At 33.9% G+C, this 20,082-nt stretch overlaps 2 protein-coding genes across 2 annotated transcripts; one reads left to right on the top strand and one right to left on the bottom strand.

Annotated features, from left to right (window-relative positions):
• Positions 1-4,167: 4,167 nt before the first annotated feature.
• On the top strand, positions 4,168-15,066 carry LOC105125708 (lipase class 3 family protein). The gene is made up of 14 exons (XM_011026275.1): positions 4,168-4,605; positions 4,697-4,806; positions 5,102-5,164; positions 5,255-5,435; positions 5,623-5,727; positions 5,816-5,946; positions 6,089-6,662; positions 8,206-8,271; positions 8,479-8,555; positions 10,729-11,010; positions 12,549-12,882; positions 12,975-13,127; positions 13,619-14,155; positions 14,580-15,066. Exons 1-14 carry the CDS (start codon positions 4,339-4,341, stop codon positions 14,766-14,768), a joined length of 3,069 nt encoding a protein of 1,022 aa, XP_011024577.1. The 5' UTR covers positions 4,168-4,338; the 3' UTR covers positions 14,769-15,066.
• A 527-nt stretch (positions 15,067-15,593) lies between these two features.
• Positions 15,594-18,017, bottom strand: LOC105125707 (ras-related protein RABA5e-like). Its single transcript, XM_011026274.1, has 2 exons — positions 17,428-18,017; positions 15,594-16,109 (listed from the first exon to the last, which is right to left on the bottom strand). The coding sequence occupies exons 1-2, from the start codon at positions 17,768-17,770 to the stop codon at positions 15,796-15,798; spliced, it is 657 nt and encodes a 218-aa protein (XP_011024576.1). The 5' UTR covers positions 17,771-18,017; the 3' UTR covers positions 15,594-15,795.
• Between the last annotated feature and the right edge of the window lie 2,065 nt (positions 18,018-20,082).

Here is a 20,082-nt window from a genome sequence, read left to right as displayed (position 1 = left end):
GCCGGGCCCTTCAAGGTTGAGTCAAAATCTGTCCAGAAAAGGTGATTTTTTTATTTTTTTTATTCCTAAAGCAATTTTTAATTTGTGGTTTTTTTGCTATGAACGTTTTTCGGCAAACATCTTCTAACATATTTTTCATAGTTTTTATTTTTTTGGTTTTTTTCTAAACAAGTCCTAGTTTAATTTTAATTATTTTTCAAACCTTGAAAGGAGTTAATTTTAAATATTTTATATTATTTTTTCAACCTTTCATATTTAATTTTTTGAATTATAAACCTAAACTTGAGGCACTTTTATAGTATTAAATAAACTATTTTAAAAAAAAAATTAAAAATCTCTCTTTCAAAAAATGCAATATTATTTTTTAATTACATATGGCCATGTTTCTCCAATAAAATCATGTTTGCATTTTTAATATGAAAAATGCAAAAGAAAAATACATTACATAATTTATATTGAAAATACCAGGAATAAATAGTCATTGTATTTTGCATGTATCGTGATTTTAGTAACTAGTTTATTAAAACAACATAAACTTGATTTGAATTAAAAAATTATAAAAAAAAGTAATTTTTTTATTTTAATGCTAACGAGCTTTACTCGTAAAACCATAATCCACTTCACTAGGGATGGACTTTCTTTGACTGATAGACAAATAAAATGTTATAAAAATAAAATAGTGCCTTGATGTTTAGATAAATAAACAATACAATTTACCATGGTTAGGGTGTATTAAGGTGATATCGTCATTTTATATATAATTAATCTTTTTATCCGGTCTCTAAAGACTAATAAAGATTTTTAACGACTAAAACATTAACAGAGCTAAACCTATTTTTAATAAAAAAAAAAACAAGAATTCATTAATCTTTTTACCCTGAAAATCCCAATTAAAAATGTTAAGATACCCAAATCAAGATACCCCATTCATGTAACATCATTTACCATGTGTTATTTAGATAATCTTTTCATTTTAAAATTAAAATTAATTTGTGTAATTAGGTATTTAAAGATAACAGGTGATCGTATGATATTTGCATTATGTTAAGTTATGGATAATAAATCATGTAATGTAATGATTTATTATAATTTTATATTTGGTCATGTAATTTTAAAAATTACAATGAATTATTACCCTACAAGCATATTATATATGTACATAGACACGTATGCGCACTCCATTGGTTCTAGTATTTAGAGTGATATCTATGTTTTTATCATGAATTTTATTTTTATTTTTTTTGGTAATTGTGGATGTTTAAGTCAGCTCACGTGTATCTTAATTAATCCATCAAAACCCTAAAATTAACGATCAAGTAAGTTTCCAGTGACCTTGAGATTTTTGGCATTCAAATTGATGAATTTCTAGAAACAAACTTGAGGCTTGACTCGTCGAGTGACATCACTCAAAGTTATCATGCACTTTATTTTATGAACTGTGACAAGGGGAGAGGGTGGGCAAAAAAGAAGAAGAGAGAAGAAAGAAGACAATTGAGCATAGTTGTCAAACCTCTAACTTGATTAAGAGGTTGATTTATGGGTTATAAGAATTAATCCAGGTTAATTTAAAGTTTTGACACATCATATGAAAAAAAAATTAAAAACTTTATGTGAGAGTAAGTCATACATGTTGTAAATAATAAAGCTAAAAAAATTATTTTGAAAAAAAAATTCATCACACATTGAAAGAATATTATTTTTTCATTTTAAGTTTAAATATTTAAACTGAAAAGATTTCTCATCCAACATTAAAAAATATAATTTTCTTCTTATGAATATAGAGTATATATATTAATTAACTATTTTCCTCTTGCACTACCATGAGTCATAATATTGTTTTTTTTTTAAATTCTGGCTACAAAGGCTATTTTCTAAAAAAATCAAAGTATGAATAAAAAATCTCATGCAAGTATTTAATTAAATAAATCAATAGTTATTTAAGCTAAAGAAATAGCTAACAGTAGCAAACAAAATGGAAAAATTAAGAGATGGATGTATACTAAGATATTTAATATCGTAATGCAGGTCGTTTGCTTGGTTAATGAATTTATTTATGAAAATCAATCTGCAACATAAATCAACATGCATATAAAATTTATTAAATAAAATAAAATAAAAATATTATGAAAGGCTATACACATTAAAAAATTTACAAAGAAATAAATGTTTTTAATTTTAAAAATAACTTTTATCTATATAAAATACAAAAAAAAAGCTATATAGCAATCACGCTATTATTATAAAATAATTAAATACACTCGACATGATAAAAAATAATTATTATTTCAAAAAAGCTAAATAAACAAAAAAAATCACAGAGAATTGGTATTAACCAAGATGTAAATAAAAAAAAATACATTTTAAAAGCAATAATTTATAAAAAAAATTAAGAAAATAAAGGAATGAGGTCAGGCATTGAGGTTTTGGTAAGTCAAGGCCAGTGCCCAACCTGCAAAGAAAGTGTCCGCATGCGAGTCATTTTTTTTTCCTGAAATTAATGGAGCGGACAATATATTTTTTGTCTTTTTTTGATAAAAAAATAAATAACATATTGAAATCCTAAAAATTCAACCATCACGGTGACTAGAAATACAGGGATGCTGATTCTTTCATTTTACACACCAAGTTTCCATTCATTTCTTACTCAAAACACATATAGAAATGTCATAAAAACCATTTTAAGCAAATTCATAAGCTCCAAAAACAAAACAAATCTTGTCAAACCCTAAAATTATCCTAAATTTTTTCTGGGAGCTTAGATCTTAATTTTCATGCACTTTTAAATGGGTTGAAAAATAATAAAAATAAAGTTTGGTACTAAAATTATTTTTTCTATAATTAAAAGGACCACTGTAATAAATTAAAAAGATAAAAAACTAAAATATACTTTTCAAATAAATTCTAAAAAATCACCTATATTATCTATTTTTTTTATTTTAGTTTCCTATTTTTCAATTCAACTCCCCTTCCAGAAAAGTAGAAAAGTTTGAATACCAAAATAAAAATAAAAAAGCAGTGATATAATTCATAATTAACTGGGAGAGCGTGAACAGTAGAGGGATCCATGGTAAAATAGTCAAGCCGTTTATAATTGGTAATGAGCTTCCAATTCTTTTCGGACGGAGACTTTACGTGCTGGAAAATTAAATGCTTGTTCTTGTGTTCATAGGAATCCAATTTAATCCAAACTTACAGTGTACCGCTTGTAAGAAATTTTATCTTATAATTTTTTATATTTTATTTTTTGATTTTTTTGATATATATTTAAAGTATTTTTAAAGTTTCCTTAATCAAAATCAAATTATAGGCTAATAAAAATCTTGTTATCTAATTAAATATTTTATAAGATTCATAAATATGTATAAAATGAAAAACATGATCGACCTATTTTTCTTAAAATTATATTATCATTTTATTTTTTAATTGGAAATATAATTTTGTGTTGATAATTAATTAGGGATATGGTTGAATTTTCATTGAGGAATTTACTTTTATATAAAAAAAGACAAACATTTTCCTTTTAAGGTGTACGTAGTTACCAGACAAAAAAGAGAAAGAACAAAAGTAATAAAAATTTATTTTTACTAATATTATTTTCTGTATTTCCCAAATTTCAACCACACACCCATTAATCATTATTGATATTGTAAAACCCGTGATGGTTAAATAAAGTCCACGAAAAATCCTTAAATTTTATCTAATAACTTTCCAAATAAAGTTAAAAAATTACATAAATTATTTTTTTAAAATAACTTATTCAGCTGTCTTAAATAAAAAAAAGCATTATTATTCAAATAAATTATTTTATAAGATTACTTAACAATGTTTTCGGTTGATGAAATTTGTAGTACTCTCTTTTTTTTTAAATAAATTATTTTATAAGATTAGTGTGACTATTATTTTTGTTTATTATTATTATTATTATTTTTTTTTTTTTGGATTTACGTGGGGTGTCCGGGCCAGCTTGCGCGCACCACGACTAATCCCCACAGCTCACTGAACACCCTGCAAACCCAGTAGGCATGTAAGGCACCGCGGGGGTGACAGGCGTGCACACCAGGACTCGAACCCATGTGCGATGGAAAGAGCTTGACTCCTGCCACCGCTAGGCCAAGCCCCTCAGTGCTTTGTTTATTATTATTATTATTATATTTGGCTGAGCCAGAGGGCATCTGTGTAGTTCCTTCCACGGACACGGTTGCAGTCACAGTCACCCGTCACCCGTCACCACACACGTTTCTCTTTCCCGGGCGCCTTCTCCTTCGAATCTATTTTTCAATCACGCTGTCGCTAGGGTTTCCTCGCACCTTCCAATCCAATTCTCAAAATCTTTCTTCAATGGATTCGATACAGAACAGAGTAGAGGCATGGATCAGAGATCAGAGAGCCAGGATCCTCAAGGTATCATGGGGGCCACTGCAGTGGAGAATGCGGTGGCCTCCGTGGATCAACGGAGACGAAAGAGAACACAGAAAGAGAATTCAACAAGAGTACGAACTCAGGAAGAAACAGCTTCACGATCTCTGTAATGCCGTCAAGGCTGAGTCCGTTGCCGATTTGCAGGACATTCTATGTTGCATGGTACTCTCTGAATGCGTCTACAAGGTAGAAACAAAATTAATTGAACCACACTTTACTTTTTGGTTTCTTAGAAAATCAAAGATTTTTTTTTTAAAATTATTTATTCTCTTGATAGAGACCTGCTGATGAGATGGTTCGAGTTGTGAATAAATTTAAGGCTGATTTTGGAGGGCAAATCGTTGCTCTGGAACGCGTGCAGCCGTCTGCAGATCACGTACCTCACAGGTTCGCTTTTTTTTTTTTCTTTTTAATTGATATGATAAACATGGTAGAATTATTTGTTTTCTTATGTATGTTGCACTTGGAGTTCTTATTATTTTAGTGCTCAATGCAACCTCAAGTTATCCTTAGAGCAGTGTAAATATAATGGGATTTGGATGAATCGGAGCGTTTCTGTTTATGTAGAGTTTGAATGAGGTTTTGATTGTGCATATGTGGGTGAACATTTGTTCAAGGTGTGCTTGTTGATTTTGGGCTTATGTTATGGCTTATTTGCTTTTTTTGGGGGAGGTTTGTGAAGGTACTTATTGGGAGAAGCAGGCGACACATTATTTGCTTCATTTATTGGAACAAAGCAGTACAAGTAAGTATTGTGGATATTTTGTGGGTTGGATGTTGAAAGATCATTTGGTTCTGAGAAGGTGATTTTGTTTATTGAAATTGTTATGACTAGGGATGTCATGACCGATGCAAATATACTGCAAGGTGCTATATTTCATGAGGATACTGTCCGGATGGATGCTGTTGAATCTGGCCAATGTGAAAACCAGAAGGATAGTGGTGAAAATTGTTTGAATGATTCCCAATCAAAACCAAAACAACTAAAAGATCAAATTAAGCCTGCTGCCCATCGAGTAAGTTTGCAATCTATCATTTTCACAACCTTTCAATAGGGTTCAATTGTATACCCCAATGTCTTTTGACTGTTATGATCTAGCATATTGCATTTCTCAATTATATCATTGACTTTAGCTGTCCATGTTCTGGTGCAGATTTATACTTATCTACTGTTTTGATTTTTCCCCTTAAATTTTATCTTAGGGTTTCATGGCTCGTGCTAAGGGGATTCCTGCTTTAGAATTGTACAAGCTTGCTCAGAAGAAGAATCGAAAACTTGTATTATGTGGACATTCACTCGGTGGAGCTGTAAGTTTGACTGGCTTGCTCTGTAAGCTTCTTGGATTAATTGCTTTGGTTTTGTATTTCTCATATTCTCCTGTTCTGTTTTTTTCAGGTGGCAGCTTTAGCTACCCTTGCCATTCTGAGGGTCATTGCTGCATCCTCACCATCAAAAGAAAATGAAAGAATCCAGGTTAAATGCATCACATTTTCTCAACCCCCAGTTGGGAATGCTGCTTTACGAGAGTACGCTCAATTTCGCCTCTTTGATTGCCATCTCTCTCACATGATGAAATAATTGAAAGTCTAGATACATGTTTTTGTTCGCTCTCTTCTGCAAAAAATGTTAATTTATGATATTCTCTCTCCTTTCTCTAATCTCATTCAGTTATGTCCATAAAAAAGGCTGGCAACACCATTTTAAGAGTTACTGCATACCAGAGGATTTGGTGCCCCGCATCCTGTCTCCTGCTTATTTTCATCATTATAACGCTCAACCTTTGTCAAACGCCGAGGTTGAAAGTTCCAGTGGAATTACGTCAAAACATGAGGAAAGAACAGAAAAACCAAGGGCACAGAAGCCGAAAGAGAATGAGGGGGAGCAGTTGGTTATGGGCTTAGGCCCTGTGCGGACTTCTTTTTGGAGACTTGCAAAACTTGTGCCTTTAGAAGGTTTTCAAAGGCAATTTAATAAATACAATGGAAAACAAGTTGATCCTATAGAAGCAACCTCAGCAGCTAATTCTGTAAGACCTTCAATTGAGAATGTAGCTGAACCACAATCTCTTGAAATCCAAGAGGGTTCTGATGGCATATCTCTTAAGCCATTATCTGACAATAATAATGGGCTACCAAACGAGGCAATGACTGGAAAAGTGGCTGAAAAAACTAATGCTAAAAGTGAGAATAAAAGGAACTGGAATAGAGTACCTTATTTGCCTTCATACGTCCCATTTGGTCAGGTAATTACATGAACTGATACTTTATTTTATATTGCTTTCTGGTTGGTTTTTTTTGGACATGTTAACATGCTTGAGAGATGAAATATGAATGAACTGTAAAAACATTATCGGTAAATTGATTGGTTGTGGTTTCTGTTCCTTTCATTTAATGGGTTCCATTAGCATGTTTGGATGAGTGCCCTTTAATTTTCATTGATACTTTCAAAAGATAGTATGTAATAGTGTGATGAGGGGTATTCCTCCTAGGACTAGTCTTCTGTGTTTTTCTGTTAACGTACATTCTTGAACAAAAACTTTGCTACTTTGCTTCCCTCTTTTGCGCTATAAATTTTATTTGGCCTTCTCAAAATATGGTTTTCAGTTGCTTAGGCTCCCTTGCTTCAGTGTTACCCTTACACAACAGGCATTGATTATCACTGTTGTTTCCTTTTGTTGGTTCATGATCTCAGCTAGCATGACTATTAAGATAGATAGGTCACTAGGGATTTCTTTGGTGAGAAGGGAGAAGTAATGATACTTTTGAACAGTTTACAGTTATGCTAGAATTGTGGTCTTATCTTGGCATGTGAGCTTGCTTGGGAATATTAGTCCTTTGTGGATAAGTCGCCCTGGAAGTTTCCTATAGCCAACATCAAGTAAATTGGTTTACGGACACATCCTCTGAACCCAATTTTGCTAATCCAGTTGATGGAGGCAAGCAATTGGGGGTACATTTGGATACGAACACCTTGTTGGATTTCTAATCTGTCTCCCATCAAGATGTGCATCAATCCTCAACCATCCTTGTGGAATGTGAGGCAGTGCCAACATTCTAGCTGTTTACTTCCCTGGTTTTTCATTTTTATGTGAGGAGTACCCAAGTTTCTAGTTCAGTTAAATGCGGCCTCTGCTCTTATTTCCTTCACCCTAGTTGTGTAGTTCCTTGTCATGATACCCAAGCCTAAGTTTGATTTGGATTTAACCAAATACAACTAAAAAGTTCACCACAGGAAGGTAAAAAAATCAACTGGCAGTGGAAATTTAGGTCAAGGCATCTGTTATTTGTCCTGCAAGGTGGCCTCAGTTTAAGTACATGACACTGGTGTTTCATTTTATTATTTGATTGAATAAAAAGGCTGTACATCGTTAAGGTCTTACATTGTAGGGTTATGGGAGTGGAATTTTGGAAACAGTTTTTCTTATAGGGTCTATTTGATGAGTATACACCTGACAGGACAAAATTATCTCATTGGGGAGGTGACATGGAATTATGGCTACAGGAGGGTACAAAACTTGTCATTTGTCCTTTTCCATGCATGCACCAAAAACAAGTGCATTTGAAATATCATGGTTGTCCTATCCCATCGGATATTCCAAACACCACATTATTTTTTATGCATCACCTGCTCTTGAAAATTGAATGTACACCCTTGTGGTTGTGGTTGTCAGCCACATATTTTACCATTGCACCAATGAGTGGTCTCTTATCTCATAGAAGTCATAGTTTCCATGGCTCATCTTACTCAGTAATGAATTATTAACAAAGATATTTCATTCATGGCAGCTCTTTCTCTTGGGGAACTCATCAGTGGAATTACTGTCGGGTACAGAGTACTCTAAATTGACATCGGTACGAGTCCCTTTGCTTACCCCATCTGTTTTCACTCCAGCTTTCTTCTTCTTCTTCTTCTTTTTTTTTGTGATAGGATTTTTGAATGTCATGATAAATTGCACAATTTTTAGTAGTGTTTTGTGCACCAGTATCTGCTGAAGCCAGGAGGTAAAAACTCTGGGATCTCTCATTTTGTTTGCTTTCTTATGGCAAAGACATTTTCAGGTCAGATCTGTGATTGCTGAGCTAAGGGAACGACTTCAATCACATTCAATGAAGTCATATAGGTTTCGATTTCAAAGGTACCATATTGTTGTCCGCTGAAGATTACTTGGTGTATTTGAAAAACTTAAACTGCAATTTCAGCTGGTGTGATTTTTTCATCTTGATTGATATTATCGATCATATCAGCTGGCTTGCGCGTGTTCCATTCCCTCACATGTGCAACCATCATTATGCCTAGATTTATAGTTGTACTTGTATGCTTTATCAGTTTTAGCTTTAATTTCACATGATGCAGCCGCAGTTCTAATTTAGTTGCAACTTTCTGCTATAGGAAATTCTGCAGATGTTTTACTCTTCTTTGAATGCTCTTCTCTTTCTCATTTTTTTTCCCCTTAACCTTTCACTTCTTTCTTTGGACAACTAAAATGGAATGCAAAGAACTCTTCACATGGCATCATATTCAAGGCTAAAAGTTGTCCAGCATTACCATAACTTGTGAGCAGGTGTCATTTGGGAGAAAATTAGTTGTGAAGCTGAAAAATACAAGAATTTTTACCAGCACGAGGTTATAAATCGAACCAGGTTCATTGCCAATCAGGAGCAGGTGTCATTTGGGAGAAAGTTAGTTGTGAAGCTGAAAAATACAAGAATTTTTACCAACAGAAATGTAATGCGAGGTTATAAATCGAAACAGGTTCATTGCCAATCAGGAGGAGAAGTTCAGTGATTTCCTACCTCCTCTCTAGTTGTGTGTCATGTTTGGGATATTAGAAATAAACTCGAGTTTGAGAGTTTTGTTAATCCAGTAATGTTGTCCCTTGTTTCTGAAAAAGGACTTCCCATTGATTTGAATCCAACTCTTTTGAAGATGAAAGGAAACATGCTCCATATCCCCCCCCCCTTTTTTTTTTTTTTTTTGGGGGGGGGGGGTGGGTTCTTTAGTTACTGCTCTTAGTCATGGTAGGTGCTCTGTAAATTCATCTTTGCCCAGATTGCTTACTGGTAGGTGATATAGATGCTGATTGCTGAGAGTTTTCTTCATAGATTTTCTGTTGTAATATTGGGGACCAAACCTTGTCAGGTAACCTATATAAAATTTCTCCTGAAATTATGTGGTCCCAGCTTTGTTACATTGTGAATGAATATAATGCTATCACCGTTTCTCAATGGTTTAAGAGGCAGTTGCTTGAGATACGAAATGCTATGCAAGTGCAGTGAGGGGTCCAATGACAATTGTTGTGGTTAATAGCTCATTGATGTTGTGAACAAGCAAATATTTAAGCACCAATCTGTTGGCAAGTTATGCTACCTGGAATTTTGAATTCAATTTAATTGCAACACTGGAATTTTCACTCAGTAACAAATGGTAGTGGTGTCAACGTAGGGGTAGGGCTCTGCTATTCTTTTCCAAAAAAAGGAGGTTTCAGGTTGCTGCTCATATATCTAAATGATTGCTTGTAGATGCATTTAATGCTCATCTTTTTCATAGGCACTCTTCCTTTTGTCTCCTTCTATATCAATAGTTTGGTGGCATGGTAGAAATGTAGTGGTCCTGTCCTCACCTTCCTTCTCGAAATCAGTAATCCAATTGTAGGGGAAGTTTGTAACCAGCTGTGTTTTGGGGTTATGTTTTATTTTGTTTAGGGACGTGGTAGTTGAGAACAGTTCTGCAAGTAGAAAGATTATAGAAAAACGGAATTAAACCTACTAGCCTCACACTAGTAGATTCAAGGAATTTCCTTAATTAATAACCTGAGCTTCTCACCTAGGGTTTAAGGATTCACTCCTTAATGAAAGCATCACTCTCAAAGGAAAAGGCCACAATTTATTAATAATAATTCATTGATGCTCATATTAAAACGTTATGAGCATATTTATAGGTTTGAGTTATTCGTATTCCTACTTGGTATGGATTTGTAAATAAGAATCATAACTATTTCTATATGACCAATTAAGAGAAACCTGAATAAGAAATTTATTTTCCCAAGTAAAAGGCACTCAACATTTCTGCAAATATTTGTCTTCACAGAAATTTTTCCAAAATTACAAATCTGCCTTTTTCTAAATTACTAGGCTGCATCATTCTTGGAACAGGAAAACATGGTTTCTAGATGGTTGGATTGTAAAGCAGCTGGATTGCTTATACACCTGCATTATGTTTTGGAATTTGGAAATTCTTCTCTTACATGCAAGTTTCTTTTTGTTAAAATTGGCATGAGATGCATATTGTCTCCCATATATTGTGTGCAGAATATATGATATGTGCATGGGGGATGGCACATCATCTTTCCTAGGAATTGAGCAACTGCCTCAATTTCCGCATTTGCAACAGTGGCTTGGGCTTGCAGTTGCCGGTGCTGTAGAGCTTGCACATATTGTGGATTTACCAGTTATTCGCACAGCTACTTCAATTGTTCCTCTTGGATGGAGTGGTATTCCTGATGATAAGAATGGAGAGCCCTTAAAAGTTGATATCACGGGTTTTAGGTTGCACCTTTGTAATCTGGTTCATGCTCAAGTAGATGGTAACTGGTATTGTCCTTGTCTGCCCCTATTTTCTTTTTCATGCACTATAGAATTTTCTAGAGGTTATCTCGAGCATCCAAAATGGGGCTAAACAGTGCTTATAACTTCATGTTTTCAGTACATCTACACAACCTAATCACATAATGCATGCACATGTTTTTTCCATTCGATAAATGGTGTTGTTCTATTCATTTGGCATCTTATCATATCATGATTCTTCATCTGGAATGCTATCTGGTATGCATGTTCCTCATTTATTGGTGATGATCTTATTTTCTCTTTGTGCATGCCTTCAGCACATAAAGTCAGCTTTTGCTTATTTTGGGTAGACCAAACCTGAAATAACTTGAAATTTTTGGGGTTGGGCTACACGACCTGTGGGTAATCCTTGGGGCAAGCATTATAGTAAACTTTAAGTTTGCCAAACACCAAGCTGCTAAAGTAATAGATAAACAATGCTACTTCAAAACTTTCGAACCTTTTCTTCCATTTGGTTAAATAAAAACCAAAAGCAATCCATTTTTTTTCCCTTTTCTACTCTCCATTAAGATTTGTACTCTCCTTGGTTGTCTTTCCTTGTAAATCTAGATGTTCTTCTTTGTATTGTTAGTGGTTTGCCTAAGGGTTGGCGGTTTTCATAACACAATTGTTGTCTAACTTACACATACAAGCACACACATATATAAAGATGGCATTTGTGGTTTGACAAATTTGTTTAGCTTATCAAGAAAAAAATTGAATATGCTGCCACTCTTTTCTTTTCTTATGAGATAATTTTCATAGAAACAAAAATGCATGTGTAATGTGTTTGCTCCATATGAGAAAGTATTATATCTTTAAAACAGAACAAGTACTTCGATTTTCAATCATTGTTATTGTCTTGAAAACCAAGAAGTGATGCAGAAATAATTGGACAAGAGGTTACTCGATTAAATTTTGACTTCTAATTCATTGCTATGTTTTGGTAACTATCATAATTGTATGAGATGTGCACAATTCATAATTTCATATACATGCATGTAGATTTTAGTTTGTAATAATAGTCAAATCTTTTCATCTGCAAGAAAAAAAATGCTCTCAAACATGTGGGATGGCCTGAACTTGCCCAAACCTGATGGGTTAGGGTTAGGATCAAGACGCACAGATTTGAGCCCTTAATACCTCCGAACCTGACACAACCAGACCCAGTTGCCAAGTCTAATCATCATGCCTTGTAATTTGAGTTTGTTTTGAACCTGGCTTGCTTCTTTTCCACCTGGGCAATGATGCTGCTTCAGTACCCTCCATTTTTTACTTCTTTAATGAGTTTTCATCAATGCTTGTCAAGTATTGTGTGCCTCCATGGATATATTTTGCTATATGTGAATGTCAATGTTGTCAATTAAATTCTTCACAACCTGCCCAGATATTTTTTTGTGCTGCATTTAGAATTTACTTAGAGCTAAGTTTATTGGTCAATTAAAAAAAAAAAATATAATATCTCAAGAAGTGATGAATGAAAGCTATTAGTTTACTTAATTTATGTTAATGCATATGCCGTCCAGGTGTTCAACTACAGTGGAGTCATTTCCTTCAGCACCCAGCTACTATTCAAATAATGGATCACAGCCAGAATTACAAAAGATAAGGGTCTTAGTTGGGGCACCACTGAGACGACCACCAAAGCACCCAATAGTAACAGATTCTTTTATGCCTGTTTTTCCTTCTATTGATTCAGATGCTGTGAATCTTATTAAAGAAAATAGTTCAGGAAATGATGAGAAGTTCCTCCAACCAGATGGTTTGAGTGATTTTTGTATTTTTTGTACAAGTGATTTTGCAACTGTCTCAAAGGAGGTCCATGTCAGAACACGTAGAGTGCGCTTACTTGGTCTTGAGGTGAGAATATTCAACGTAGTAACTCTGATTACACAATTTTTTTTTGGTTAGTTTTCCACTCAATGTATGCAATGATGAGTTCTGTTGTGTAGGGTGCGGGTAAAACTTCTCTTTTCAAGGCTATTATGGGTCAAGGCCGACTAACCACCATTACCAATTTTGAGAATATTAGTTTAGAGGCTGATATTCAAGAAGGTGTTGCTGGTGGTGTATGCTACTCAGATTCAGCTGGAATAAATTTGCAGGTATGTTTCACACTGCATCTCTGTTGGAACTCTACTTGCAATGTTGGCATGCATGTAGATATAAATCTTTCTGGCTCTCCCTTTTCTTTTCTTGTCAAACTTAGTTGTACAGCATTTAGTAGAAAGTCTTTCTTATTTCCAGAAGGGTAAGTGGCATAGATTTAATAAAACTCCTGCATCAGTAAGAGCCTTTCCCCCCCCCCCCATTTTCCTTTAATCCAACCTTTATGGTTTTTGTTCCAAGTTCTGACAGTGAGTCTGTGGGGAGAACTTGCCTTCTTTTAGTTGTTTCTGAATTATTTTTTTTAATTTTTTCTATTCTTTCCACAAGCCATTGTTTAGGACAAACAACGGTGATATTTGAGTTCTTGTAGTTTGGAGCAAAAATGCTGAAGCATAGCAGTGTGTCCAAATTCTGCCTGCTTTGGCGAGCCCTTTTCTCATTAACATTTCCTACACCCTTGACCTTTTGTTTTGTTTGTTTATTGCAGGAGCTGCATAAGGAAGTCTCTCGTTTCAGGGATGAACTGTGGATGGGAATTCGTGACCTTGGTAGGAAGACAGATTTGATAATTCTTGTGCACAACCTCTCCCATAAGATTCCTCGTTGCAGTAAACTGAATGCATCACAGCAACAGCCAGTCCTTTCACTTCTATTAGATGAGGCTAAAGTTCTTGGAATTCCTTGGGTTATTGCTGTAACAAACAAATTTTCTGTGAGCGCACACCAACAAAAGGCAGCAATTGATGCTGTTTTGCAGGCGTACCAAGCATCTCCAAATACTGCAGAAGTTGTCAATTCCTGTCCCTATGTCATGTCCAGTGCAGCAAGTGCCTCATTGTCATTGACTGCAACTAATGGAGATTCTTATGGGACAACAGGTGCTCAAAAGCTTAGTTTTGATCCAATTAATCTGGTCCGGTGGCCATTTCAGAAACGAGACACCATTTTTGCTGTTGAGGGTGTGAACTCACTTTGTCAACTTGTCCACCGTGTGCTGCAGAGCCATGAAGAGGCCTCTTTACAGGTATAGACTCTTAATCCAATTAAAAAAGTAATCCAATTAAAAAAGCTCCGTTCTTTTCTCATATTGAAAATCCATTGGGAATAAATTACTTAAAGAAGGTATTGATAGTCAAGCAATCGGTGTGGCTTGAAAAGAACAAAACATAGGAACTACAGTTGCATTCCACTGTCTGCCACATGCTCCGGTACAACTGCGACATCCAATTTCCATGTGTTGATTGGATCTCATTGATCAGATGGCCTTTTTACTTGCTCACACTTCGTATGCTGAAGTCGACTTAATTTAACAATGTTGACTGGATTTCTATACACATCAAGCATGAAACCATGTGCATGCTGCACGTCCTACTCTTTTGTGATATTTATATCGATCTCCTTGACATGTTTCGGACAAATTCTGAATGTCTTGTTGGTTTTGATTCAAGGAATTTGCTAGAGATAGGCTTTTGGCAGAGCTGGCACGAGAACATGCACTGGCAATAGATGCCAGTCGAAACTCTAAAGCCAAGGCATCTTCTTTAACCGCTGCAGCTGTCGGCGCCTCCCTCGGGGCCGGTCTCGGCATTGTACTGGCTGTTGTTATGGGTGCAGCATCTGCTTTGAGGAAGCCCTAATTTCTTTTATACTTTCCCATTATATGTGGTGAAAACATGTGCCTTTCCATTATAGCGTAGTGTAAATGGTATTTATCTTAGTTCCGAAGACTTCAGTATTCGGCCATTTGTTTATTCTAGTCATGTAAATCCATCCTTAGAGCTCTTCTTACTTTTAATTTTTTTTTTTGGACCTTGCACTCCAACACAATTTTAGTTTTTGTTATGGGAAAGTTATTATTATAATATACGTATATGAAGCTGTATACACTGCCATTTGTATTGGTCTTTGCCTGGATTCCAAATCAGGGGGTGCAGAAAGCATAAATGCCGATCGAACTATTTAGTGGAAACTAGCTATTTTGACGAGTATTGCATGTGATTCCCTTTGTGATTTTGAATAATGATATGTAAATTATTTAATTAATTCTTTAATAGCGGAGTACGTCAGCTATCTGCATAAAAATTAACAATTAATATAGAATTAATGACAACCTTGGTTTGTATGGCCAGATGAGATAAGCATATTTCACTTTACTCTTCTCATTTCAAGAAATGATATCATTTTTGGAGTAAGGTATCAGGAGCGATGGAAAGGGAAATTGGAACGTCTGATTTTTAATATTAAAAGCAAGGTTGATTTAGCATTTTAAAAGTATTTTTCTGATTTTTTTATATTTTTACATGTAGGTAATTTTAATGAATTGATAAAAAATAATTTTAAAAAATATAAAAAAATGTTTTTTTAATATTTTTTTTTTAAAATAAAAACAACCGCTGCCGTAATTTTAAATATCCATAGTAAAAATATTCGGTCTCTGTATCTGTTTTTCCTTGGTCACTAGGTAGTACAAGCATCATCAGCGTTTAGGATTCTCAAAACACAAGTCACATCATACAACACACGCAGTGGCAACTACTAGTTCGAAAAAAAGCTTAAACGATTTTTATACTTGTTGCCAAGGATAATAGTAAGTAAAATGCAGCTCCGATCTGACAAAAAGAATTCAAACACCGGACTCGAATTACACTCAAGAAAGAAATGAGGTTATGTATTGCAGCAAGAGAAGCCATACTTTTTGGACGAGTTGTCCCCATTCACCAGGCTTACTCGATTGGCTGTCAGCTCAGCCTTGTATGAATCAGAGTTTAAGATTTTCCTGCTCATATTATTGTAGATTTCACGGATAACAACCTCGAAAGCAGCTTCAACATTAGTAGAATCAAGGGCTGATGTCTCCATGAAGAATAGACTTTCTTCCTCCGCAAGGCTCTTGCCCTCGTCTCTACTCACTTCTCTGATACTGTCAAGATCACACTTGTTCCCTACAAGCATTCTAGCAATCGCAGTGTCGCAATGAGCTGCAAATTATGCAAAAAAATGTCAAGTTTTTGACAATTCTGAAAGAATAATTTGAAGGGATGAAAAAACACCTGTTAGGCTAAGACCTTTTCTTTTCTTGATTGGATAACAGAAGCTAGAATTTCACATATTTCAAATATCAAATGCTCTTTAGTTTCCAAACTGTCACTGTTTTTCAGTAAAGGATTTGAACAAAATCTTTTACCAATTAGTATCATTAGAATCTACATTTATCGAATCAAACTGTTATCAGACTACTGAGATTTCACTCTCCTCAAATTCCCAGATCCAAAGGATAAAGAACTGTCTATTGACTCTAAGCAGGATGGGAGGTGATAATTATGGTAAACAGGGCACAACTCAACTCAATTAAACCTTGATCTCAACAAGTACTCTTTCGGTATGTCCTTTGGTGCCAGGTCCAGCAAAATCAAGGTATATAGGTATCAAGGCTCGCAGCACAACAAGTGAGCAAAGCACTCCACAGTACTGAAAATCAACAACTACACTCTTTAAGACCTTGTAACATGTTTGCACCATACATATCCGTGAAGAGTCCATATACCTGCTTTCCCCCACTTTTCCACTTCATGCTTGGATTGGTTATGGGCCAACCATCCTGAAAGGTCACTCTAAGTTGATAGTGGCTGTTGAGTTAGCAGAAAGTAGTGCTTGACTCTCGTTTTCGCCAATCACTGTTCAAGTTATAATGTCATGGTACCAATAATGTTCATTTTAAACTAACAATGCCTAGATTGTTACACCGTTGGGGGTCCTGAAGAGAGGAAACTGGATTTAAGATGCTAATAAATCTAATTGCTATATCAATCCTCTTTGATCATCATAGGGATCATCATAATGTAGTACAAATGTTGCTATAACTAAGCTTTTTCTACCCTTTGCTTTCACAAGCCACATATATTTGCGCTATCGGTTTAGACTCGAATGTATGAATGAAGTATTAGACTTAAGAAAACAATCACTAAGATACTTCAAAACCCTGCATTTTCCGTTTTTAAGATGCTACTGGTCTACTGCAACATTAGCATATGGCAAGGCAGAGTAGAGTCGATTTCTGCTCAGCACTCATCTACTAGTTAATAAGGCTCCATGTTTGATCTGCAACATTTCATGTTGTTTTACCATTTGTTTATGAGAAGATGAATTTTTTAAGCTATTCCTAACATTCAAATAAAACAATATTATAGTTTACATACCTAAAATATTGAGCCCATCAAAGCCACAACCAATTAACATTTCGATTCTCTCAGCAACCAAACAGAAAGAAGAAAGAACGAACAAGAACGAGAAACTTACTGCCAAGTTCATCAAGCCACCTCTTAACACTATCAAAGCTCGTCCTCCTGGTGATATCATAAACAATGAGAGCACCAACAGCACCTCTATAGTAAGCAGAGGTGACAGCTCTAAACCTCTCTTGACCAGCAGTGTCCCAGATCTGTGCCTTGATTTCTTTGCCTTCAATATCCACCACTTGGGTCTGGAACTCCACCCCAATTGTAGCCTTTGAATTGCTATCAAACTCATTTCTAGCAAATCTTGACAACAAGTTGGATTTCCCAACAGCAGAGTCTCCTATGACCACTATCTTGAACAAGTACTCTTCACCCCCTTCCCCTTCTTCTTGTTCTCGACCCATTGTTGCAGCAAGGAGGAGTTGCTTTGGTTTACGTGTGGATTATTATAGTTAGTGACGGGATTTTCTTACGTTTTGGGATGTGTGAAAGGGGCAACTGGCATTTGCACTGAGAAAGGTGCAGACTGGCTGCGTAATTGGCGGAGCTATTTTGTGATGGATTTTGGCGGTGGCTTTGACTAGTGAAGTTGGGGCTTTTATTGCTTTCCAGTTAGTGGTCGGAGAATTGAAGGCTCATAAAAATATCTTTTCAATTTTTTACTCGTGCAAAAGTACTCTTATATATTTCTTTTTAATAATGAAAATGTCAAAATAACGAGGAATATCTAGAATCTGATGTTCCATTCATTATTACACAATATACTATAAAAAAATGAAAAAACAAAAGTAATTTTATAAATATTTTACTGTAACGATGATAAAATTATATTTATATATTTTTTAATTATTATGAGTACTAGGTTTGTAATTTTTCATATGCATTTTTTTGAATAAAAAACTTGCTTTGATTTTTTTTCCTTTATACTATCACTTCACACTTAATTTATTTATCATTATTTTTTTTTATATTTATTTTTTTCTTTGTTAATAAAGCATATCCTTTTCTTTTTTTTTTCAAAATTAACCAAGCATGCAGAGCTAATTTGCTAAATCTAGTAATACTTGATTTTTTTAATTTTTAATTTTTTAATTGATAGTATTTTTTAAAATAACTTCTTTAACTTATATCTAAATTAATATTCATTTTCTTAGATTTTTTAGATTGTTTATTTATCTTTTTTAAACAGTGATTGCTTTTTATTTATTTTGTATATATTTAATATTTTAAAGAGATTATTCTAATTTATTTATAATTTATTTATGTTTTATATAAATAAAAAATATTCTTAAAAATACAAATAATTTATTTTTGATAAGAAACAATGACCTTTAAGATAAAAAAAATTATTTACATAAAAAGAGAGAATTTGAGTTAAATATCATACTTACATATCTTTTACTTTTACAAGATTATCCTTTTATTTTAGAATTGCATTGCTATTTGCAACTTTTTCTCATATTATCATAGTTAATATATTTTAAGATTTATTTTATTTTGTGTGAATAACATTTTTAAATTCTTAGATTTGAAGAATCATGATACAATTAAATGTAATTGCAACTTTATATCATTTTTCTACCATGTTAAAAAATAATTTTTTTATATATCTTTATTAATATATCTGATTATCATTTTATTTTATTATATATAAATATTGATTTTTTAACTCACAATTGTATTTTTATTTAATGTTGAAAAACATGTTAATAATTCATACACATCCATTTTTTTACTTTAGAAAAAAACTATCCGACCCCTATTAAGATAAGTCGAATAAATATTTAATACTTTTTATTCTTATTTTTGAAATATATAGTTTTTAATTTATTTAATTAAATATATGTATAAATATTTTGATTTATTGTTAGGATTTTTTGTAAAAAAAAAACATATTAAAAAAATCTGCATATTGTTTTTCCTAAAAAAATTCATTTGACTAGCAGGAAAAAAAAGGTTAAATAATCATTAATTATCAAAATAATAAGCATGTGTGATTTATAGTTGTAAAAGCTGGCTCGACCGGGCATATTGATTAGGAGAATCTGCAATTCCAAACCTAATTTGGGTAGGATTTCAATTTTTTTTTAAATATTAATCCTTCAAAAATATAAAAAAATAATTTAAAATATTTTTTTTAAATTTTTTTTTAAAATATCTTTTAAACGGAAAAAGGTAAGGTAAGTGAAGGCACCAAATGGTTCGACCTTATCGCATTAATTAGTGCAATTCGCTTGAAGATCGCAGCCATTACATAAATCTGCTTGCCTGGGTTCCTGTAATGATCCTTAACAGCAGATAGTCGTATTGCAAACAAATCCTACGAGAAATTTATATATGTAGTGCGTGACAGCAGGCTAAGGGCAGATACATTTTAATGCTAGAATAAATAAACAGGAGGCCACTCGGGCCCCATTTACGCGAGCTAGGCCAGTGCTCAGAGTCTTGGACTTTGTAGGTGAAAAATGTGCTGTATCATTGAACCACACGTCTTTTTCCTCCACTCATTGTGGCATACTCTTGAGGGGAGCCAATTAGTAAAGAATGTCTGCTTCAATATCCCCACCACACCCACAAATCAGACCCTTGTAAGTCAAGTTCATAAGAAGAACCTCAAAGAAATGATGGAGCTTCAAGGGCATTCCAATTTGAGGCAAACAATGAAAAACGTTTTATACCGTCCTCTTCTTGCTGTGCTACTTCTCTACCCCTCCAT

Source organism: Populus euphratica, unplaced genomic scaffold, assembly GCF_000495115.2.
Source record: "Populus euphratica unplaced genomic scaffold, PopEup_1.0 scaffold58.1, whole genome shotgun sequence".
In the NCBI taxonomy this organism is placed as follows: Eukaryota; Viridiplantae; Streptophyta; class Magnoliopsida; order Malpighiales; family Salicaceae; genus Populus; species Populus euphratica.
The sequence above is the reverse complement of the archived record's forward strand: the minus strand, read 5'-3'. Positions and strand labels throughout refer to the sequence as shown.